Here is a 24,888-nt window from a genome sequence, read left to right as displayed (position 1 = left end):
GCCGTCTCAATTTATCGTATCCGTTAAGCCACGCGGGACTACAGTGTGCGTAACTTAATTAACAATTGTTGTGAGAAAATGTTTTCTCTACTGTCCCTTGATTGACAGCCTTTATGTTTAAGGTGCGTCGTTATTGGCAGCGCCACCCTTTGGTTGCATGAACACGTTACGCGTGAAAACACGGCAATTTTTTTTAAGATCGCAAACACTATTCAAAATTCTATAATCAAAAAACTAATCGAATATTCGAAATTCGTGTTCATGAGACCTTTAAAAATGCATGACATACTCGATAATATGATTTTGCACATCGTTAAAACTAGATTTGCGAAATAATCGCACACAATATATCGTACACACTCCTATATGACATTATATTAACAAATGATTAAATAAAAATTGCCTGTTGTTGGATTATGAACGTTTTGTTGTACGTTGAAGTGAAACATCCAGTCAAGTAAACATTATTTATTCAAGGGTTTTCCACTCCGATCAAAAATTATATTTAAACCAAATTAATGTTACCATTACAAAAAGATGCCTTGTTATAGGTTTTGTAGCAAGGGACACCGCCATCTTGCAATACCGCTAATGGTCGGTGACGTCACAGGGTTGGTTGCTTTGCCTGAGGTCATTAGACACAATGGGAGACACACTGTTAAAAACAGGAAGGTGGAGGACTAATAATTAAGGAAAGTTAAAGAGTAAAACCGTGAAACAGTCATGTCTTTTTGATCTCTTAGCATGTGTCATTATTTATAAGAATTGTTAACATTCTGAGGAGAACAAAAGAAGAAAAGAACAATTGTGAAGAAATTATTTCCACACGTTTTCTTTTCCTGCATTTGTTTTCCTGATTATATGTTGTGTAATCCTAAAGTATCTTTGAAGTCACAAAACACAAATCCCCTTGTTTTCTTATGGTAGAAACATAGACGCTCCCCCACAAAGTGGTAGGCCAGTCGCGTCATGTATTGAGTCGTAGACTGAACTTCCCAACTACCTTTCAATATTCTTGGGTTTCTGTAATCTCCAGATTTCACTCTGTGATTTCAAGAGGTTTTTCGATGAATTCCTCATCCATTCTTTTAATTAGATATAGGCAGTGAGGGTCAATGTCACTAACAACCTTTGATTGGCTTTACTTAATTAGTGCCGGTCCAGTCATTATGTCCTGCCTGACCCTTTTGTGCTGTTTTGAATTGATTTCCTTCTGCTTTTGTTTTCTGGAAAGCACTGCAACATGCTCATAATGGTTTTGAAGCTGACAATGTAAATTCATTTCTTCATTTTATTTAGGTAATTTGCAACATTTATACTGTGTTGTTTTTTCCAGACCCACACAATGCCAAATGAGCTGCTTCTACTATACTGTTAAATATTTGATGAATAAAAAAAACTAATATGAATGTGTCACTGGCACTTTCCCACATTCCTCTTCCTACATTTTACATTTTTTATAAAGCAATGAAGTAGTAGAGGCCATGCAGTTTATTGTGAATATAGACATGGCTTAAAGCTATTGTTGCCCATGATGCACAGATGTGACTATATTGATGTAGTTTGGCCTCTAAAGCTTTGTTGCTTAAAAAACAGCAACTACATACAGTGATATAAAAAATAGAACACAAATTTACATCAAGGCTCACTAGAACGTGGCGGAACAGTTAGACAACAATTAAAACAGTAAATGGTGAACAGGTACTTATTATATCTGTTACAGTAGTAGCTCACACCTTGTATTGAATGTTATTAGCATTCAGGGATCCTCATGTAAAATAGAGGTAAATGTAAATCGTCATCTCATTGCTCGAACGGCAAAGGCATTAAAGCAAAAAATTATGCTTTTCATGTAGTGCAACATAAGGTGGTTCTTTATTTAACAAAACAAAAAAGCTATTTGTACGGATTTTCTTATTAGGGGTCAAGCCCCGATAAACATACCATTTCACTATTAGTTTTATTCGTATGTTAGCAACTGAATCCACACTATCCACAGGATATGTTCTTTAAAATTGATATTGTATCATTGACCCTTTCATGAACACTATATAGTTGAATTTATTGTCGAACAGGTTGTAGAGATCTTTATCTTTGCATGCACTTCCAAAATGGGAAGGTGACAGATTTTATGATAATACTTTACTGTTTGCTGTATTTTGCTTTTGTGGGTTTTCTCTCTGTCAGCCTTCTTTTTTCATTTGTGTAGTGCATACTGGTGCAGCTGCTGGTTACCTCGGGTATTCTAGACAGCTGTCGGCCCACAGTAAGCAAAAAGGGACAAATGTGTATTATTGGGCCGTCCGACAAACTCCTCGCTTGTGTTAATACTTTCACATAATGTGCCTTTTCAGCTAAACCTGTTGAGAATGAGATGTCTTTGTGTCAGGAAGAGGTGCAATGAGGTAGCCTGATAGAAAGAAGCTACATTTTATAGTACTATAATATTACAATTTGCTTTAGATCAGTGGTTTCTCTTGGGTAAACACTGCGGATATAATAAATGTAACAGAGACCTGTTATATACAGCTATAATGTGCATTGCATTTCTTTATGAAATAGGCATCATTACTATAGTGGCTTAATTCTCCTAATGTGTGTCAATGTACTGGTGTGTTATTTTATTGCTTTTAAAGACGGTTTCTGACCAGTATAGGTGACCCCTGATAGTAACACAACTACAATAAATGACCTCCCTCTCTTTCTGTTGTTCTTTATGCCAACCTTTCTCTCTATTCATTCACATTTATTTGATATTTCACTGTCCATCTTGTGTCTCTTGCTCAGAAGAGCCAGTTTCAGTTTTCTTTATGTGTTTTCTTCTGAGATAATCCAATGGAGAGTTTATCAGAACTGACAATCAGCATCATCTCTGCCCCTCCTGCTGGCTTACTTTCTTCTCTCCCTGAGGAAGTTTTTCCGTCTTTGGCCACAACCATAAAATCGTCTGCTAAAGGTGTATATGTTGATTTGAATTAATTGAATTAAAATAAGACAAAACCAGCATATAAACTAAGCTAAGTTTAGCAATGTTCAAAGTTAGGAAGGAAGGAAGCGGGAACCGGCGAATATTTAACCAAACTTTAATCAAAATAAACAAAAACAGGGAAGTAAACATAAGAACATAAATACAAACTTAACACATGTCCTGGCCCGATCCTCTCTCGTCAGCAGTCCTGTCGCTCGTCCTCTGATGCGCCCGACCTCCTCCGTGAGAGATGCAGGACCGGCGTGTTCACTACTGATTCCCACTATCACTCACACCACCAGCCCCCCCTCGTTGCCTCACGGCTGTCGTCCCGCCTTCCTAGTTACACTAATAAAGAATAAAAAAAGCAAAAAAATATCTTATTCATGCAAAGTTCTAGATAAGAATAATGGTACATTTTATTGTGGACAATAGAGGGGACATTGAAGTCAAAATGGTTAACTCTACAGTTTTTCCAAGTCTGAACATGTGAATATTTTTTAATTTGGCATTTACAGTTATGAAGCCTTTATCATTTGTTATTGCTTAGTGGTATAAGAAAATTTTTAAGTCATTTTTCTCTTCACACTAAACTAAGTAAAAACTAAGTAAAGGAATTCACAATCACAATTCATTTACATGCTTTTACGTAATGCAGCATTTAGAATTTAATAAGTTTCACAATGGGTCGGACTACATGTGTTACTATGTAGAAATTGAAACTAAGTGACCAACTGAATGCCCTTTTACTTGTTGTAGCCGATCAGGATTTACATAAAACATATATGTTCTTGTTGCTTTAGGCTGGTTCATACAGTTTTATGTCAGTATCATTGTACTTACTGTAAATTTATTTTAATTTCTCCTACAGTAAATGTCTCACATTGTTTGTCATTTTCAATATCACTAATTAAATAAATAAAAAATAAGAGATAAAAGTGCATGTTATAGCGTTTAATCCTTTTAGAATAATTTTTCAGCAAATGAAAGATTGTGTTGTTATGAATAATTCGCATTCAATTTCAACAATCCCTTTATCAGCAGATTACATTTGCAACAATGGAATGAGATTATATAATTGCATTGTTTGTATTTCTATTATAGAGTTGAAGATAATGGCTGAAAGCACAACACTTGTTTTATGATCCAGGCTACAGAATATTGGGTTTATTGTAGGAGCTGTTGTTCCCACTACATCATTTACGTCACATTAAATCAATAAATCTGTCCCAGATCAATGTTATGATCCTGAATTTTTTTTATGAAACAAAGCTTCAAAACAGGTCTTGAACCCATAACCATATGTGACTCGTCAGCTCGCAGGGATTATAAAGACATGGCGACAAGGCATTGCAGAGCTATCATTAGCCGGGTTTTCAACAGACAACTCTTGTCTGCCGCCTGATCTCTGCTCTCTGTCAATACCCGCACTTAACAGTGAAAACAGATGTTCTTCTTCCATTTTCCCTCCCACATTCAGTGTCACCTGCAGCTTAACAAGCTGTTTGTCGCTAGTGCTGCGGGGGACTGGGTGGTGTATTCTGTTGTGTGTATTCATTAGCTATTTCTGAGTCTTGTTCACACCTGGATTCCTGAGTCACCACCACAGAGATCAGCAGAGATGCCTGAACTCAGGCAAAGACACCCATCTTGGCTCATTTCAATGACCAAGATTGCCAGGATAGAAGAGTTCTCAAGTTCTTCTAACTTGGAATAAATCCCTTAAACTCTGTTATAGCTGCCTACTTGCATGCTGTGTTTTGGCACAGCTGTATAAAAAAACCTTTTCAAACTCGTCTTAATTAAAAATAACCTCTGAGAATGTCTTCACTCTGTACACTGACCTAAAGCTTTACAATTTGGCACTTTTCTGCAAACTCTTCGCCATTCTTTATGCAGAAACAGGCACTTAGCATCTCTTATGTTAAATTGGTGCTTTTTAGCTTCAACTTTGCACTTGATTTGTATCTATTGCCTCCTACTGAAGAACAGTTATCATGATGCACTACATGCACTTTCATGTAAGTCTTCGCTGTGAAAGCCTGCCAACAGAACAGATTTAAATGTCTTTGAAGTGGTACTGTGCTTTGGCAGTAAAGGTGAAGAATGTGTGGCGAGAATTGTAAATCCGATAAAGATTTACACTAAAACAACATGATTGACTTTTTATGTCTTTATTTCTTAACCTCTCCTCCCAGTATCGGATGTATATCAGTGCTGACTTGTTAAACCTTCATTTTCGAGTTGTTTTGATTTTCGATTCTCATTATACTGTTCCGTTAAATCGCTGTTGAGGTCCTCTCAAAGTCAATTCTCCACATCCTTCCACAACTATCCTTCATCTGCCTTTTATCTTTATTTTTCTATTCACTCTCCTGACAAGGGCTTTTGAAGCTAGGTCATAAGAGCGCATAATAATGGCATTATGATTCACTGATCCTCTACTGGAGCAAAGGGCCCCTCCTTTCCCGAGCGAGGCACTTTTTAAAACCAACAGCGCCGACAATGATTAGCCTGGCTCTGTCCTGGCTAATGAGCTCCTTGTTAAAGTTTAATGTCTGTGTTCTACTGCAGTCAAGAATTTTAAACTCAGCCCCGGCGCTCTTCTGGGGGAAATGTGCAGCGTTGGGGTGCTGTGCCAGAGTGTGCTGATAATGCCAATAGTAAGGCACTTACAACCAGTTCTTTGGCCTGAGGGCCGGGGCTCCGAGGATTCTTGTGAAAGGCTGAGAAACATCAAGTTCAAAGTTCATTCGTCACATACAAAACCGTACATAGTACGACATGCAGTGAAATGCTTTTTCAAAGTGAAACTTTCTCCCCAGTCTGTGTGTGCTTAGTGCTGTTTCCAAAATGCTGAGACTCTGTTACTTACAATATACTTACAATTGCTTACAATGTGATTCTTAAAGTAACCTAACCAGTATACAATCTGCTATACTTAAATGGTATATTTGAAAAAATGTGTGGCGCTAGTGTGGAAGTAAAATTGGCAGAACATTTTATTTTAGGCTATTATGCCATTTCAAGCAATTTTCATGCTTGTGTGGCTCTTAATGTCTTAAGTCTAGCAGTGAAATTTGAGCTTGAAATGTTTGGCATAAAAAGTAAATGGACAGGTGGGTGGGTTTCCTTTGCTAAATGTAGGTGAACTTCAATGAATAATCTATGATAATGTTGCATGCACAAGCAACCACCATTCTCTAAAATGAATAATACATGTGCCTATTCTCTCTTCTTCTCTTAGCCATCATGCAGTAGTGAGGAGAAACTAAAAAGCCCTGTTGATGAAGCTTATCTGAAGATCTACATGATCTTCTGGACGTGAAGCTCCCCAAAATTGCAGAGCAGAAGTGGTCCAGAGAGACTGGAAGAAAAGTACAAAGTCAAAGAAGGAAGGAGGGTCTGGTTGGATTGAGTGAGGGCGAAAACCAAAGGGCTGGATGCAAACCTCTATTCTTTTGAGAAGTTCCCAGGTTCCTCAGAGATGGCCTCCAACTTCAATGACATTGTCAAGCAGGGCTATGTCCGCATGCGGAGCAGAAAACTGGGGGTGAGTAGAAGAGAACAATGCATGGTGTTTCAAAGTCAAATTAATTTGTTAAGGGTCGACTTACACAACAAAGTTTTTAATTGAAAGCTGAACTCCTTGCATTTTGTTTTAACACCAAAAGCAATTTGGGGAACTTTTGAAGTGCACGTTTTTGAAAAAAGGCCTTTATCCTTTCCATGTAAACTCTGAAAATGTACAACTGTGATCATTTGGATGTCATGCGAATGCATATTATGTGTTCAGTCTTTAGGAATACACAAGTATAACCGAACTAACAAGGGCCATATGCAGGACTGTATGCTGGATGTTTGTGCTACGCAACATACGCAATGTTTCTTTGAAAAAAAGAAGATTTACAGACATTGTTTAGTATGTTAAAATACTTCATACAATGACATTCAAAAAGCACTTTTGGCATTAACTTCGTACATTGGTGTGTAAACGTATTCTTAAGTGCATAAATCAATATGTGTAAAGGTTAGTGTATGCTTAAAAGGAGCAGGACAGACAGGCTAAGAAAATGGCATTGCATGTACCATCGAGATTGAGATATTTAATGTCATTTGAATCAGACTGGACATTTTGCATAATACATACACTATTGCCACAGTTTGTAGGATTAATGTATGTTTTTTAAGAGGCTGAGGATGAGCAAATTGTTTCTAGGTTTGTAAACCAATAACGGTCCAATACGTGGAAGGCCAACAGGAGTAAATACTGTAAGGTCGTTTACCATCATCTCTAGCTCAGAGACCTCATTACAGTTTTACAATGATCCTCTTTAGCCTCACTAGGTCTGTGAGTGTCTCATCCAAAGCTGCTGTCCCGGTTAAATTCTTTTTTTTTTTATTTTGGAAAAATCTTTTTTCAGTCACTGTCGTTGTCATTTTTTATTAGTGTTTTGATCTTGCTTTACTTGCATTACAATCCCTTTACATTACATGTTTTTTCTGCTCTGCATATGCTTACTGTATCTGATTAAGAATGTTTTTATTAAGAATGTTTTTAGAGTGTAGCTGGGTTGAATTCGGTATAGAGCTGCCAGCTTCCTTGATGTTTCACAAGGTCTAAGAAGTTTCAGTGTAGCCATGTCTAGTGACTTTTCCGAGTGCCTCTCGTGCAAATGCATAAGGTCGATAGCTGAATTATGTAGTCAGCAGGATTGTGGTTACTGTGGCAGCAGCGAGGTTGTGACACACAGTGCCTCTGGGGAATGCGGTGCTAAATTACCTTAAAGGAGTTTGTATTTTCCTTTTCTTCTTTTTCCTAAACTTTATCTGATTTTTTATCTTATTTCTTTTTGGCACAGATGCATCTTTGTTTCTGTATGTTTCTTTTTCTCTCTTGAATTTGAATTCTGTCTAAAAACAGGCATCATTCCGATCTCATTGTTTAACAAATGGCTTCCCTAATTGTAAGTCAATTTCTTTTGTCTATTTAATGTTATGCTTGTGCACGTAAGGCAAGCACAATATCGTAAATCCCCGCTTATGCGCAGCTAATACTATTTACATCCATGCTGCTGCTTAGCCTCTGATTTGGCAGCAACGCTGAGTGTTTGGCTGCATTTGCATTTCTGTCTGAGCTGTGACAAAGCCATATCTCTCTCTTTCTTTCTGTCTATATCCCTCTCTCTCTCTTTCTAGATGTGGGGAAATAGCTTCCACTGATTGGAGGAAGGATTGCATTCTCCTCAGATGATTTCGTAGACAAAAAGATCACAAATTACAGCATTTATTTTGTATTATCCATCTTTGAGTGCTATTGACTGCGTGGGTAGACATTTTGAAAGACTTTTTGCAAGGTATTCATGGTGAGCAGCAGTATTTAGAATTTCTGTTTAGATGTTTGTCCTCGTATTTGTCCTGTTATTAATGAATGATGCTTCTGGATTCTGTACACACACCCACACACGTTCAATTCAATGTATTTAATTCATGTATTGTATGGCAAACACAATCATGTGCAGTTTCTGTATGGTGTTATTTAATAACCATTTAAGCTCAGCATGTGTGAAATATCACTGACAAGTAAGGGTGTTTTCACACCTGGCTCATGTGGAGCGATTATTCCAGAACCTGGCGTGTTTTCTCTCTTTGTTAAGTTCATTTGAGCATACAGTATATGAACACAGAGATTGCGCTCAGGAAAGAAATCTCGATCCACGTAAAAACACTCTAATGGCTACTAATGGTATTTTAAAAACCATTAGAATTTCTGTGTTGATTTCTGTTGCTTTTCAACAGGGAAAAAAGTCACATAAATCTTGGGTAGCTGTTTATGTGTGTCTTGACAGGTGATCCCTGTTAGAAAAATTCCAGAAGTGGGTGCAATCTGAACAATAGCATTTCAGTTTACACTTACAGTATGTGACTTGCATTGCTAATTTTTTTAATGTTGGCATGTGAAAGTGAAATGAACCAATAGACAAATCCTACATCGTTACAATTGAATCTCTTTAATCAAACAAAACATCTACAGGTGTGAAAACATTCTAAAACTATTATGTTGACACAAAAAAGATCAGCAGTGACTTTACACATTCTGTATCTTTCTTGAATATCTGGTGTACCAAATGCATAACCCAATTCGTTCTGTAAGGAAAAACAATATCTGTTTTGTAGCACATTTCTGCAAATCCGTAAGCGCACAGAAGCATTTAATTAATCATAAGCTCTGGACCCTGCCACCTGCTTTCTGTGCCGGAGCTCATGCCCCTCACACATGTGGCTGTCAGACAGCCTCCTCATCCTCTCCTCCTCACACTGTTCCAGGCCGGTGTTTTTCCAACTCTCCCCCTCCTTACCTCCTCACATTCTCTCTTTCACCTCCCTTGCCAAGCTCTCCGTGCACCTCTAGGGATGCTAATTAGACAGACTGTATGCTCCTCTTTCTCTCCCTCCCTTTCTCCTCGTGTATCTCTGCGGTCCACTTAGAGACCAAGAGCTCCAATCAGACTAATCAAAGCGCTGTTTAGCATTCTGCTCGGGTTCCAGCGGCTCTGTACCGCCGGCCCCACTGCCATGCTGGAATCAACCTAATTGCTCCTCAGCCACCACCAGCTCTGTTGAGCACATTTCCTGTCGAGAGCGACCCAACAACAGGCATGGCAATTCTGACACAACCCCAGACTTCTGATAGGGAGGGTATTGGTTAATAGGGGACATAATAAGCATATGGAGAAATACGTTTTTGCCATAAATAAACGCACAATTGTGTACGTTGAAAGACAGAGACCTGAATTTTAGTCTTCCCCCAAATCCCCAAAAGGTTTCTGTGACCACTGTCAAGAAGTTGATATTTTAAATTTAGCTTTGCCTGAAAGGAAGTGGTTTATTTCCACAACTGTTGTTATAATAGTTGTATTATTCCATCCCAATGTCAAGCCGAGTTCCCGAGATCTCAGAATGAGAGCAGATGAGAATGAGCAGTTGAGACCGAACAGATGACAAAAACGAATATATAAGCCAAACAGACTCATTATAGCCTCCTAACACAATGAATTGGCAGATATGCCTCTTTGTTTCATCATCTCTTCTCTTCCATTTTCAACTCTACCGTTACATACTTTCTGTGCCTTCATTAGCAGCTATTGTTCCCTTCACCTCCTCTCTTATATTGACCTGCAGTAAGCACTTGTGATAAGTGCGGTGGATTACTCCATGCAATACTCCACCATGTTTGTAAGCCATTTTCCTTGACGTGCCATGACAGTTCATTCTCCAGGGAGGGAATCAGGGGAGCAGCATATGTTCTAATATAAAGAACCTGTCGATATAAAAATAACTGCCTGAGTACAACTACTTGTATGTAATCTTGCAAAACATTTGGTAACAATATTTTCTGACAAAACAGCTTATAGTAATAGAGTTACAGTGACTTCTGAAAAAACATAATTTTGTAATATTACTCGGGACTGTTGTTTTGGTTAAGTGGTCAGCTGTGATTTGGATTTTGGCCTGATCTCTATGTCGCTTGTTTCATTTCTTTTTTTATGGTAGCAGTCGCTATAAACACGCAGTTTTCCTCTGCTGATGTCTGCACAGTCTGTTTACAGAGGATTTGTGGAACCTCAGGGGACAAAATGTTGCAAACAAGGGATCAATCTTTTACCTGCTGTGAATGGAAAACCATGCAGCTAACTTTCTCAAGTTTTTCTTATTATTATGAATGGTCTAAGCATTCAAAGTGGCAATGATTATAAGGTCAACTTGGATGACCGCAACAGCATTACAGCAGGGAAATTGAACATCTTGTACATTCCTACGGTACTGTTTATCATTTTTAAGTTCCCGTTATGAAATGAAAAAGTGTCATAGCCATTCAAAGTAAGGGGACACATGTCCTCAAGTGAATTTTGAATTTGGTTTTGCTGAGAAATTAACGTTGTCTAGAAAATCAGTTGCAGTTTATTTTTAGTTTTAGCTTCTGTGCACTCTTAACAAAACAAAGTCTTTTTTTAGCATTCAGTAGTGAGCATTAGTACTTGAAGTTTGTTTTTATTTGCCTTGATTTTGTCTTATCATACTAAGGCCAACAAGTGAGGCGACTGATATGTCTGTTCATGATCATTGGGGTTAGAAGGGCATTTGCGGACTCATTTGTTAAAACCTCTTCATCTTACATCAGGTTCAACACGGACCTGTCATTATACATGCCTGATGATTAATGTAATGTTTATTACTGTCTCTCTCCGAATAGAACCTTTAAGATATCAGTCCAGTCTAAACATGGGGATTTTTAATCAGATTCTAGTTTAATTGAGGCAAAAAGACAAATTATTCAGATATTTTCGGAAGCATGCCTGTACTTAAAGCATATACCTTTATCTAGTTCCATCTCTCTCTCTCTCCCCTTTTCTCGTCTTGCCTTTTTTGTTGTCTACCAGCACTTAAAAAGATGTACTTTCTTTACTGGAACATAAAGTACTGTCAAAACGCAAACGGCTATTTCTTAGAAAGCCTATACGGCAGGATGTTCTGTAGAGGGTCATTATGGTTGTTGAATAGACGAAATAGAAATACTGTTGCGTAAATAGAGCGATTTCCAGTAGATTGCGGTAATCTAGCAGTACGCGGAGGAGACCTGTGATGTTAAAGAACGCGGTTGGCCTTCGAGCTGGTTGGAGCGCTAGCCTAAATGGATGGAGGTTACCGTGGCAACTGTAGGTTTGGATGTTGAAGGACATCAGAGGTACAAACAGAAAATAGCTTTTATGGAAGGAAGGCTCGGAGAGGGAAAGTCAGTGTTTACAAAAAGGTTAAGGCAGATCAAAAGTGGTGTAGGTTTAATTAGAAGATTTTGTGATGTGCAAATAACAGATTTTACATTTTTAGCATTGGATAGAATTCATCCTCTGAGATACTATTCTGTTCAAAATGTTGTTTGGATTAATAAAAAGAAAGTGTATACATATATGTGGTCACAGTTTAGAAAAGAGACAAATTCTCACTATTTACTAACTATTAACTACAACTTTTGCCTCAACAATCTCTTAATTACTGCTAAAAAGGTAGTTTTTAGGTTTAGATATTGGGGAGGATTAAGGGATGTAGAATAAGGCAATTCTGCATAATGAAATGCTTTATACATACTAATATATTACAAATATGCATGTTAATAAGCAAGTAGTTAACAATGAATTTGTGTACCTAAATATAACGGGTAACCACTAATGTTTTTGCGATATGTTTGTATATTTCAGATCTACAGGCGCTGCTGGCTGGTGTTTAAGAAGTCGTCCAGCAAAGGCCCTCGCCGACTTGAGAAATACCCGGACGAGAAGTCTGCCTACCTTAGAGCGTGTCCTAAGGTAAACTTCTGCCTGCAACAGTTCAGCCAAATTCTAATTCAAGCCATGAAAACGCCACAAGAGAAATGAAACATTCAGGCAAAACATTCAAGTGTCACTTCAGTTGTCCAATTATACTAAAAGCCTTGTGCAGGGCATTCAATGCAATAGAACTGAAAGAAAAGATTACAAAAACGAGACAAGCGGTGTCAAGGGGGTTTTGAGTCCAATCAATACGGACCAAAAAATGTCTTCACATCAAACAGTGCAAGTCAATTTTTATCCACATACACCAAAGCCCAGACACACAAATACACAAAATGTCTAAACTTCTGACAGATAAATGCAGCAATGTTGAATAAAAAATATCCCCTCACAATTGCCGCTATATTTGCTGACTCACGTCTTGATTTTCTGTCCGTTTATCAGTCTCATTTGCTTTTCTTCACTGCACTCTGCAACTCCCACTCCCCGCTACATACCATGAAAGATGAATGAGAAGACTACAGAGGACTTTTCTAAATGCTAATTGTTCCCAAGTTCATCTCTGTCAAGACGTGTGACTTAGCGTTTTTTTTTACCTACACAGGTGACAGAAATTAGCAATGTGAAGAATGTGACGCGATTGCCTCGCGACACCAAGCGGCAAGCAGTGGCCATCGTCTTCACAGACGACACTTCTCGAACCTTCACCTGTGATTCAGGTCTGTTTTGACGTCGTTTTTGACATTTCTAACTTAAAAACTGATGTTGTGCTTATCTCATGCACACTGAGAAGCTGCATCTATTTGTATTTGTTTTATTTATGGAACATATTCATTGAAAAACCTGCTCATCGCTTATCGGTTCATTGACACCACTGCAATCTTTTGGTTTTCACACCAGAGCTGGAGGCTGAAGAGTGGTTTAAAACCTTGTCTATTGAGTGCCTGGGGATGCGTTTGAATGACATCAGCCTTGGAGAACCAGACCTTCTGGCCGCGGGAGTTCAGTGTGAACACACAGGTGAGAGTCTGTAGGCATTGGGCTAAATGCTTACCTGTGAGATTACTTTTTATGTTCCTCAACTGGTTTGTTTCATGTCATGAGGGCTGTTATGTCATCATGGTTGCACATATATAGATTTTTTTAAACCTGGTAACTAGATTCCCACTATCTGTTGTTCTTACAGAGCGGTTTAACGTGTTCCTGCTGCCCTGTCCTAATCTTGACATCTACGGGGAATGTATGATGCAGATCACACATGAAAACATCTACCTTTGGGATATTCACAACCCTCGTACCAAGCTTGTAACTTGGCCACTTTGCTCGTTGCGACGCTACGGCAGGGATGCTACACGGTTCACTTTTGAGGCTGGCAGGTAAAGCATGTGATAAGATTAGTTCTGTCAGTGGTCAGATCGAATGCAAGATGTCATGTGTATAATAAACATGGAAGCCACAGTTAAGAGCCATTGAACCATGTGCCTCCTAAAAGGATTTATTGAATAGATTACAAGGAATTCACTGACGGATTAAGTGTTCTTATCTCTTTTAGTGCTTTGATCATATAATAAAATAACATTTACCAGCTGGATGCTCTTTGAGAGACCGTTTTTCCACAGGGTTTAAAGTAATATAACACTGCCCCCTAGTGGCTATTGTAATTTAACACACAGTGTATATCTATTACTTCAAAAGGATATTTCAACAACAACATACAATTTTTATTTATTCACACTTACATCATTTAGTGCATTACTTTATTTCGTATGTAGAACACAAAAAAAGAGTGATGTTGTTTGTTACCTATAGTCTTCAAAATATCCTCTTTTGTGTTCTGAAAGAAAGTATTATAGGTTTTGAATGACATGAGGATAAAATAAATAATAAAATAATATTTTATTGAACTATTCATTTAACAGTGTTAAAAAATAATTTCAGTTAAAATGAACAGATTTGGTGTCATTAAAGCTGAATTTTAGCATTATTACTGGGGCTATGATTGTACATAACACACAAAAAACCTTAGAAAACACTTTTAGTTTTTTTTTTAGTACAATACTTCTAAATAAAGTTTTGTGAAGACTAATATAAATTGCTTGTTAAAAATAGTGCTTTTCATTGTTTAGGATGTGTGACAGTGGCGAGGGCCTGTACACTTTCCAGACAAGAGAAGGAGAGCAGATCTACCAAAGGGTTCATTCTTCCACTCTAGCTATAGCTGAGCAGCACAAGAGAGTCTTCATGGAAATGGAAAAAAACAGCAAAGTAATTGAAGCCTATAGAAATACACAATGCTTCTACTGTGATTTATATAATTCAGTGCAAATCAAAAATGTTAGAACCACTTTATCTAAAGATCAATTGTATTCTGTTTCTCATCACTCCCATCAGCTCATGTCTAAGGGTTCAGAAGGAACGTCGTATCCCTGCACCCCCACGTCAATTTTACCGCGAAGTGCTTTCTGGCACCACATCACCGGATCACAGGCTGGGGTGGATTCTGCCAACGGTGAGATAGTTACAGGAAATCTGCTGATGGTGATTGGTACAATAAAGCTAAATGGCCCTCTTAGGGAAAATGTTTCTTTTGCTTTTTCCAGGATGCTCTTTGTATTGAATGTTGATGGAGCTATAAAAAATTTAAATGATGTCAAGGGCGGGGTCTATAACCCACATTTTTTGAGAAGCATTGTATAGTTATTTCAGTTACTTTTTGCATTTCATAAGATTTCTTTTTACCGGAATATCTAAATTACTTTAGAAATCAAACAGTGTAAATATTTTGCACTTGTATAGTTGTAGTTGTGTGCACATTTGTGCCAGAAATATACATGATTCCTTAAGTTGTGTTGTTTATGAGAAGAGCTGCAATCCTACTTTCAGTCATCTGTACTATTAAGAAACTCTCTGACATCAAAACACCCAATACCCCATCACTTTTCTCCTTTACATATTATTTCTGTATTGTTTGTGCTTTGTGTTACCTGCCCCTTTAACTTTTCCATCTTCACGCAGGAGACATATATGGCGATGGTCAATCCGGAGTGGACGCTGACCTCTTCTCCAAACGTCTTCCTCCAGAACGACACTCGACTCTTCCCGTGAGCCACAACTGCACCCAGCCGTCAACGCACTACCCCAGTTACCCCACCGAGTGAGCAGCTTCACTTAGAAACACACCAGTTTTTAACTCTAGGCCTCCCAACACACAGCACTTTGCCCTATGTTTTTCCATCAGCTCTTCTTCACCGGGGCCAGGGGTCTGCCTCAGCCATCCTTGAGCCGCCTGTGATTTTGAGGGCACGGAAAGAGGGAACGCTCCCAGCACTTCAAATGAAGCGAGGCCCACAGACCTTTAAAGCATACGTGAGAGATCAGTAAAAGTATACGTTTATTGGATCTGACTCTGTAGCGTTCCCAGTGCAATATGGTTTTCTGGGTTTATGTGAGAGTAGATAATGTAGGTTTTGAATACCTACCCCTTACTCGAACTCTTTTCTCATGCACGTTCTTCAATCCTATGCATGTCCCTTGAGGTAAACCGTTTAGATATGAAAGAGTTTTGTAGACGCCTATCAAGTTCCCTCGGTGCGGTCTTCATTCTAGGCCGTTTCAGAAATGACACTCTTCTTCAACCAGTTTGAGCTTGAACGCTTCTGCTCTTCAATATAAGATCTGTTTCAATCAGAAGCTTTAGCCATAATCTAATTTACATGTCTGCAAGACCCACCCAAGTCACAGGACTCTGTAAAGGTTCATCAGTTATTTTCTCCTTCTGCTTTATTTAAAAAATGACTGGTTATGACATACAACTGTGTTTGGAGACTGTGTTGTGTAATGAAGAAAGCCATCCGGACGATAGGAACAGCTGAATCTTTTTCCTGCTAAAATCACCCATATGTGTTGTGTTGTTGTTCACCTTTTTAGAAAGAGGCAACGTTTTATCTTGAAGATATCTAAAGGATCATACGGTCAACATCATGTATACCTGGTGAGGGGGAATCAAAAATGACAGATGTATTCAGCTGGGGTGGCTGTAACATAGCTTATGAATTATTTATATATTTATTGAAATTTACCAACAAAGCACAAGACACATTGCCGTGTATAGTGGTAGATTTTCTTTTAGCAGCTTGGCAGTTGTATATTTAAAAAGGTTTTTACCAGCTCTGTACAAAATGAGGAAAAAATCTTAAATAAGGTGGTACGCCTCACAATAAATGTTTCTTCATGCTTTTCATGCTTGTCTGGTATTTTCTGATGTTGTGATTTCCATGAAATTAAGTCTTTCACTGAGGTTTACCTTTTTTATTTCTCTGCAGATGTCTGTATACGTGACGAAGCCATTTGTTGAAGCTTCACTGTTCTAGTTTTTGTCATGCTGTAACTGTCTCGATATATTGCAGCTGTGGCCTAGGGGTTATAGCCGAGTTGCTTGTGGGCAACGGAAGTTTGAGTCTGGCTTTTTTCTCATTTTTTGTTTCATCTGGTGAAAAGACCAGCTTAAATTTAAATGCAGGTCAGATTGGTTTATATATGGAGTATAGCTAGTGGATCAACGAAACTTACCTTTTGAAGTTGTCAACCAGCATTGTCTGGATAACCAAATTAGTTTTGCGTTTATACTTGGAGGACATCAGCACACCAACGTCCAAAACAGGCCCTTCATTCCCTGTTGTCTCTCCACTCAAATAAAATAGACAGCCCAGTATGCAGCTAAAAACAGCACATGTGTCGTCTGTGTGATTGACTTGGTTCGAGATCTTTTCCGGCACACAATCCTGGAGGCGTGATTACCTACTGCTTAATATATTTACAGGTACAGAAGAGGAACCGTTTTTTATAGTCATTCTAGTGTTTGTTAACTCATGTCCTGTATGTAATTTAAAAAAGGGCTTCATCTTACTAATAATGTTGATAAAAAGTTCATTTTATTGAGAGGGACGGAATGACAGGCAGATGTAGCTACTGTTTGTGAACCAGGTTGTTATAATTGTGCATTTTAAATCATTTTTGATTAGATTAGATTCAATTTGTCACATGTACAAGAACAAGGCAACGAAATAAAGTTTAGCATCTAACAGCATGCAATATATACATTGATTGTAGATAATCTAATGTACAGATAAGGGCCTATGTAGAGCAGTAATATGGAGAGAATTGCAGTTGGGTATCTACAGTAATTTCAACATGATATACAGATGTATGTGCTATGGACAAGATATACAGAGTACTATGGATTATGTATAGGTAATACAATATCTACAGATAAGGGCAGATGTACATATAGGAGCACTATTATGGGGATAATAACAGCTGGAATATATACAGTATTATTAACGTGATCTACAGATGTGTGTGCTATATGGACATAATGTACAGAGTAATATGGACAATATACATGTGTGCTATGAACCCATATACAGGGGATTAAGTGCCATGTACACATAAAACAGATGGATCATGCAAATGATGTATATGTTAAGAACAATTATATACAGTATGTTGATGTGTGCTACCCCGCTGAGAACAAACCCCCACTATAGTGCTTTCAACTGCCAAAAACCACCACCCACTGCTTTTCACTGACAGACTGGATGAACAAAGTCATTTTGAATAAGCATCATTGCAGAATTGCAGTTTTAGAAAAGGTCCCTATAATGCAGTATGCACAGCAGATTTCTTGACATGTTCTGATTCACGCACATATATAAATCATATTTGTTCTATATAGGCCCACACTGTAGTATTTAAAGTAGTCTTCAACTATACACAAACAAAACACACCAGAAACATACAGTACATGCCAAAAGTATGTTTTATAATTTTTTACCAGACATTTCCCCCCCCAAGGAGACTGAACAATTACAGTAGCTCATCAAATTGATGTAATGATCCCAACATGGTTTATTTAGTTATGGATCAAGCGCCAGCAGGTCCCTGAAGATGTTCTGATCCTAAAAGCTTCATTAGCTGACATCAGTAACTCGGACCAATGTACTGGTACGTAAGTACCAAGATAATTTATGTATGTTCAGCACTGGTTTAAAGGTTTACACTTACATCTGTCAATGACAGTGATTTCATGAGGTTTTCAACTAATAAAGACCCTAAAATCAAGATTGGAGATGTGCTGAAACTTTGCTTGCTGAACAGAAAAAGTTTTGTTTAAAGGGAAAGTTATTTCATATTTTTCTGATAGTTCTGTGAAGGTTTAGATATACCGGATACATCTGAACCTACAAGCATGAACCAACAAGAACCTTACGCATGCATTCTTCTTTTTAAGTAATGTTTGTTCTATGATATTTGTGTCTCGAATAGCAGATGGAAAACAAAGAGCTGATCTAATTGCAGTAAATGATGTTTAATGTAAAATCCAAAAACACCACAAAGTGGTAAATCCAGGCAGAGGAAACATGGGGAGAACAATACAAACACAGAATAGCATGGCGCCCTCAAGGGGTGAACTAAGGCGCCAGCAACAGGGCGTGACATTATGTTAAAATATGTTGCCGTTTTTAAATAAAATAAAATAATGTTTTTAAAAAATTGAAAATCTTGTAGCCATTTATGTTTTTGATTCACCCTAAAGAAACATAAATATAATCATGCTAGTGGAAACGGAACAGATCAGTAACAAATATAGTATGGCAATATGACATCGCCATGGTCAAGTTGTAGGCATCTTTTATCTCTTAAATGGTTTATTTTTTAAGTGAATCTACTGAGAACAGCAAGCAACTTATGAACTATATTGTAACCAATGCTCTCACCATGTTAACCTTTTGTGAATGCCTGAGTGGCCTGATAAACTTCCACCTACTCTATACAGACACATACCTCTATCAGATTGATCTGGTAATCATTGCTCACAGTGTTAAAGTGGAGGCAGAATATAAAGCCAGTGTTATCAATTAAGAATGAGAGGTGGAATGTGATGTAGGCACACACTTTCTTCCATCTTTCCTCAGTAGTTGTCCTTATGTCCTGGGTGGTAATATAATTTTACCCTTTTGTCTGCTTTTCTCTTCTTTTAGTTTGGGTCTTAACTGGCATCTCACTGGGTAATGATGCAGAAACTCTTAACTTCATTTAAGTTTGATTCTTGTTTGGTTTTCAGTAACAACCATAAAAAGTGTTAAGAGTGTATGTTGTAAAAGTTATTAACAAGAAGCCATTTCAATTCGGAAATGTTAATGCTCATCAAGTACGTCACTGTCAATATTTTAATTTTTTTATGTCCAGCGTTCTGTTTATCATCAAATGTAAGAGCGCACTGAATGTTTGGCCAATTGAGTTTCGAGCAGATACTTCTCGGGTTACATGATTGGTTTGCTCATCACAGAGCTTTTGTGAGTGCATAAATCATGAAGGATGGATCTTGTAAAAAGCAACACTGGCTTCTCCATCTCTCTGTAGTGTTTCTTTACACAGTTACTTCCAACCATCATCAACCAATATCTCAGCATCAGGTAAAACCTTTCTTGCATATAAAATCATTCTTCTTATAAGTGCTTTTAGATGCATGAGGGTTTTTGTTTTTTGTCTGTAGATGCATGAGGGGAACATTTTTGTACTGTGAACTTAAAGCCTTATAAACCTTTAGAGATTTATATACACTGCCCTTCCAAAAAAAAATCACACACTCTCATATTTCGTTGGACCGCCTTTAGCTTTGATTACGCATGCATTTTTCGATAAACTATGGAAATGTCCAAATTATCAAATATTTCCTGTCCAGGGTTGTATTATTTTTTTGATAATGGGAGAGTCGGACCGCTGCGCAAAGTGTTCTCCAGCACATCCCAAAGTTTCTCAATGGGGTTAAGGACTCCATGGCCAATCCATGTGTGAAAATGATGCACCACTCTTTCACAATTTGAGCCGATAAATCCTGGCATTGTCATCTTGGAAAATGCCTGTGCCAACATGGAAGAAAAAACTCTTTAATGGAATAATCTGGTCATTTAGTATATTCAGGTAGTCTGACCTCATTCTTTGGACTCATAACGTCGCTGAACCTAGACCTCTAATCCAATGGGAAGCATAGCTATTTGCTTAGTTAAATCCAGGTGGTGACTTTTTTTGGATTTTGGATGGACAATGTCAATTAAATCAGCTACCTTAAGTAGTCACACTGCTGTGGTTTTCACATGACGATTTTTCATAGAATAGAAAGTTACACTGTGTCTTTACAGTGCTGTTTTCTTGAAAGACATAACTTTAAGGATTTATACCTAAATATTTGAGAATATAGACATAAATAATGTACATTTATAATGTCACTATGAAAAGCAAACCATATGACTGCATGTATACCAAAATTATTAAATGTTGTTTTTGTGAAATGTTCATAAAGCTTAAATAAAATGATCCATATTCTTGATAATACGGTTAAGTACTAAACATTTGTGTAATACTTGAAAAAATTGCTGCTTTATATTCAAATCCTTCAAGCACAATCATTCAAGCATTCTGGTAGCCTATTGTATTATCCATATAAAACACACGTAAATTCACATTAGAGGTAAATCAATTGTTTTTATTTCAGTCTCAACATTGGGAGCTCATGGCACAGGAAATGGTCTCCCTTGACACTTCAACTGAGAGGGCATTTCAAGCTGAATACAACCCCTTTGGATGGTTTAAGGAAGATTTAAATTGGACATTTATGGAAAAGGCTCTCTGTACATCCTCATCTGCAACAGGGATCGTCTGGATTATTTTCTCCATTGAGCTTGTTGTCATCTCCTACGGACTGTGCTGCCTGTTTAAGTCTGACCATGCCGTTTCAACATTTGTCATAAACCTCTTCATAACAGATATCATACAGATTTGTTCCAAGCCTGTTTTTAATTTTTGCACAATGAGTGTTTGGATTTTATGTGTTTTCTATATTTACATCATCGGCATACTGGCTAATATTGGCTTCATGGTCTGTATCTCTCTTGAAAGATATGTAATGATAAAATACCCTGTATGGTACCGACTTCATCGTAGTATTGGCCATTCTGTTTCATTGTGCTTGTTAGTTTGGGTATTATCATGTGGTTTAATTGGGGTTGATCTGATTATTATGTTTAAAGGGCATCTGGACTATGCACTTTTACTAAGTGTCTTTATTTTTTTGATGCCTTATCCAGTGGTTGTTCTTTGTTTCGTGGGTTCGTGGAGGGCACTATCTCATTCAGTCTCAGTCACTCCTGATGAACAGAAGAGAATTCTGAGGATTCTGGCTCTTGTGCTTTTCATTTATACAGTGTTGTTCCTGCCGAGCATTGTTAAAAACACAATTTTCGCTCTATCCATTGTACAAGTACAAAATACACATTTTGATTATTTGCATGCAGTGTCAGGAATCCTGTTGTATTTAAACCCATTTGCTGACTGTTTGCTGTATGTTTTCCTAAGGAAGGACATTAATGACATGCTTAGATGTTCATGTTGTAAAGCTTAAAAGCTCTGGGATTGGGTTTTGATTTACCCTCATGAAATATGAACATGCTAGTCGAGAGAGATCCGGTCTAGTTATATAGTATCAGATGTCAGATATCATGTTGTATTTAAACCCACTTGCTGACGGTTTGCTGTGTGTTTTCCTAAGGAATGTTGTAAAACTTAGCAAAAATATCTCGAACGGCTATTGATTTTATTCAGGCAAATATTTTGGACTCAGGATATAATGTCCAAATATTTAAATAATAAAAACATTTTGGGGTTTCTCAGATTTACAATTATACTTAAAATATAAGAGAAGATTTATGTAAATAAAATTATAAGCTGTATATTTTCAGAAGCAATGCATGATTGGTGGATATAAACTCTTTGAATTTTATTCTGTATTTACAGTCTAATTCGTAGAAAAAAATCTGTACATTGTACTGTATATATTACATTTTCCTGTAAGTATATGTATATGCACTTAATATGGTGATGACACATGACAGTATAATGTTTCTGTGATTTAATATTATGGACAGTACAGGAAACATTTTACCATCTGACCACTTTATTGACTTTATCTTTAAATCCATTAACATCAATGTCTTAAGCATAATCACATTTCTGGAAATGTCATCCAAATATTAGCCTGAAAATGTATTCAATTCAATTAAATGGTCATTATGACAAAAACACAGAACTGGAGAATAGAGATGTTAGGAATCATTGTTTACTTTCTCTCACTTGTTGTTTCAGTTCAGTTCAACCAAGTGCAGCTCAGCATCAAGAGGTAAAGTCTTCTTTTGGCTCTTTATGTCTTCATATCACTATCCATGTTCTAAGGATTGTATTCACTCATTGTTTATTAATTCATGTTAAATAATGAATAAGGGAACTATATATGATTGTCATTACTTTTGTAATACAATTTATCCGTTATGTAAGTATATACTCAAAACCTTTAAAAAAATGTATGTTTGTTTTGAATTGTCCTTGTCGTATATTTCAGTCCCAGTCAAGTCTCACTTTCCAAATTTACGAATGGGAAAGAGTGATTTCATCAGAGAAAATCAAGGTATGTTTAAACATGTTGCTAAGGTGCTTTGGACAATAATTTTACATTTACTCTTTCTTGCCTTTCATAATCTTGGGATGTTAAAGGTTCTTTATGGAACCATTAAGACAATATAGGTTCTTCTATGGCATCGCGAGGCACCTTTATTTTAAGAGTAGCTGTATGATGTAACACATACTGTGACAAAGAATCTTGAGGTTGTAACTTAATGCAAAAAAAACATTGACAAAAATTTAAATATGATACAAAACATGTGTTAACACTGTTGAACAATGTGACAGAACCGCATAAAATATGACTTGGTTTTTGTTGCAGTCTAACCATCTATAGCCCAAGACAGAAAATGTTTTTTCCTGGAATCTCCACCAATAGAACAATCCAACAGGAGTTCGGTTCATTCTCCTGGATAATAGATGAATTTAATAGGACACTACTAGAAAAACTGTTTTGTCTGTCCTTAGCCGAAATTGTGATTATCTGGATTCTTTTCTTTATTGAATTCATTGTCATTTCACTGGCAGTGTATGGATTGTGCCGTCTGTATAGATCTCTCCAAGATGTTCCTATATTTATTGTAAACCTCTTTATTTCTGATATCATACAGATTTGTTTCAGACCTTTCCTAAATCTTTGTAAACCTAGTCACAGACCTGAACTTCTCTGGAGTATTTACATTATAAGCGTGCTGGCAAATATTGGCTTCATGGTCTGCATCTCTCTTGAGAGATATGTGATGATAACATACCCTATTTGGTACCGGTCTCATCATTCACCTAAGTATTGTTTTCCATTATGCCTGCTTGTTTGGACTATTCCTATGATTGGTGTTTGGATTATGTGGATTCTTGTCTTTAAAAAGCCGTTAGAATATGCTTTTCTTTTCAGTGTCATTCCTTTTTTGATGCCTTATCCAATGGTTGTCTTTTGCTTTGTGGGTTCATGGAGGGCACTATCTCATTCAGTCTCAGTCACCCCTGATGAAAAGAAGAGAATTCTGAGGATTCTTGCTCTTGTTCTCTTTAATTACACCGTGTTGTTCCTGCCAGGCATTGTTCAATCCATAATCTTTTCAATATCCGTTGAGCATGTACAAAACAGTCAGTTGAATTATTTACACGCAGTGCCAGGAATCTTGATGTATTTAAATCCACTTGCTGACTGTTTATTGTATGTTTTCATAAGAAAGGATGCTAACAGCATCCTAAAGTATATGTGTTGTAAGAAACTGAATGACAATCAGGTGTAGCAAACTGAGTCCTCCCATTCTTTGACTAGAAGGGGTAACAAAGAAATCAGTGTCCAAACGGCAGTATTAAGCAACAAGTGATACTGACAGCTTATCTAAAGTAAATTGCAGGCATTTTAACTTGCAGAAACGAGGGAACATATATTGTATTATAACAGCGTTAGAGCAACAATCTTAACGGGAACAAGCTACAAACATTCACACAAGCATACTATAGTGCTATACTGGTTGTATCCCTTCTATTATAAAAAATGATGAAACATTTGTATCAACAAAAGCTGATTAAATATGTTGTTTAATTCGGCAATGTATACATGTATAACTGAAAAATAAAATGTTCAAGTGGAAAACTTTTGGAAGGTTACGGTTGTATGGGGTTCCTTGACCTGGCATAAAGAAATATTTCACATATTTTTTTACAAAAAGCACAAAATCACTTTCCACATCATGTAAACACTATAGCTGTCTGAATGGCATTTCCAACACCACCTAAACAGCAAAGTCATTCACAATATTCAAGAAACATCTACTATTTCGTGTTTCCTCCCTCAGTTCTTCTCTAAACAATTGTTAGGCCTTTGTATTTTAGCAATTCTCGTGCAATTACCTCATTAGGATTCATTGTGATCCAATGCATCACTTTTTATAACTTTTGATAAAAGCTATTATGCTATTCTACATGAAAAAAGTAAATACATTTTTATCGTGATAAAAACTTCAGTTCTGCATATAAAACACTTGATACACAATAATTCTGCCAACTAAGTCACCTGCTAACAAGATATTCACCTCTTGGGGCGCTCACACACAGATGTTGACCCGCACG

General features: G+C 37.2%; 1 protein-coding gene across 1 annotated transcript in view; it reads left to right on the top strand.

Moving 5' to 3' along the window:
* The window catches only part of dok4 (docking protein 4), a 34,342-nt gene extending 17,807 nt beyond the window's left edge, over positions 1–16,535 (top strand). The window contains exons 2-9 of the mRNA XM_056749314.1: positions 6,216–6,521; positions 12,226–12,333; positions 12,902–13,016; positions 13,198–13,317; positions 13,484–13,673; positions 14,424–14,562; positions 14,689–14,806; positions 15,313–16,535. Coding sequence (XP_056605292.1) covers positions 6,456–6,521; positions 12,226–12,333; positions 12,902–13,016; positions 13,198–13,317; positions 13,484–13,673; positions 14,424–14,562; positions 14,689–14,806; positions 15,313–15,455 — 999 coding nt within the window. The 5' untranslated portion in view covers positions 6,216–6,455 and the 3' untranslated portion in view covers positions 15,456–16,535. The remainder of the gene's footprint in view (positions 1–6,215; positions 6,522–12,225; positions 12,334–12,901; positions 13,017–13,197; positions 13,318–13,483; positions 13,674–14,423; positions 14,563–14,688; positions 14,807–15,312) is intronic.
* The last annotated feature ends 8,353 nt before the right edge of the window (positions 16,536–24,888 follow it).

The sequence above is a fragment of the Triplophysa dalaica genome, chromosome 1, assembly GCF_015846415.1.
Source record: "Triplophysa dalaica isolate WHDGS20190420 chromosome 1, ASM1584641v1, whole genome shotgun sequence".
Classification (NCBI taxonomy): Eukaryota; Metazoa; Chordata; class Actinopteri; order Cypriniformes; family Nemacheilidae; genus Triplophysa; species Triplophysa dalaica.
The sequence above is the reverse complement of the archived record's forward strand: the minus strand, read 5'-3'. Positions and strand labels throughout refer to the sequence as shown.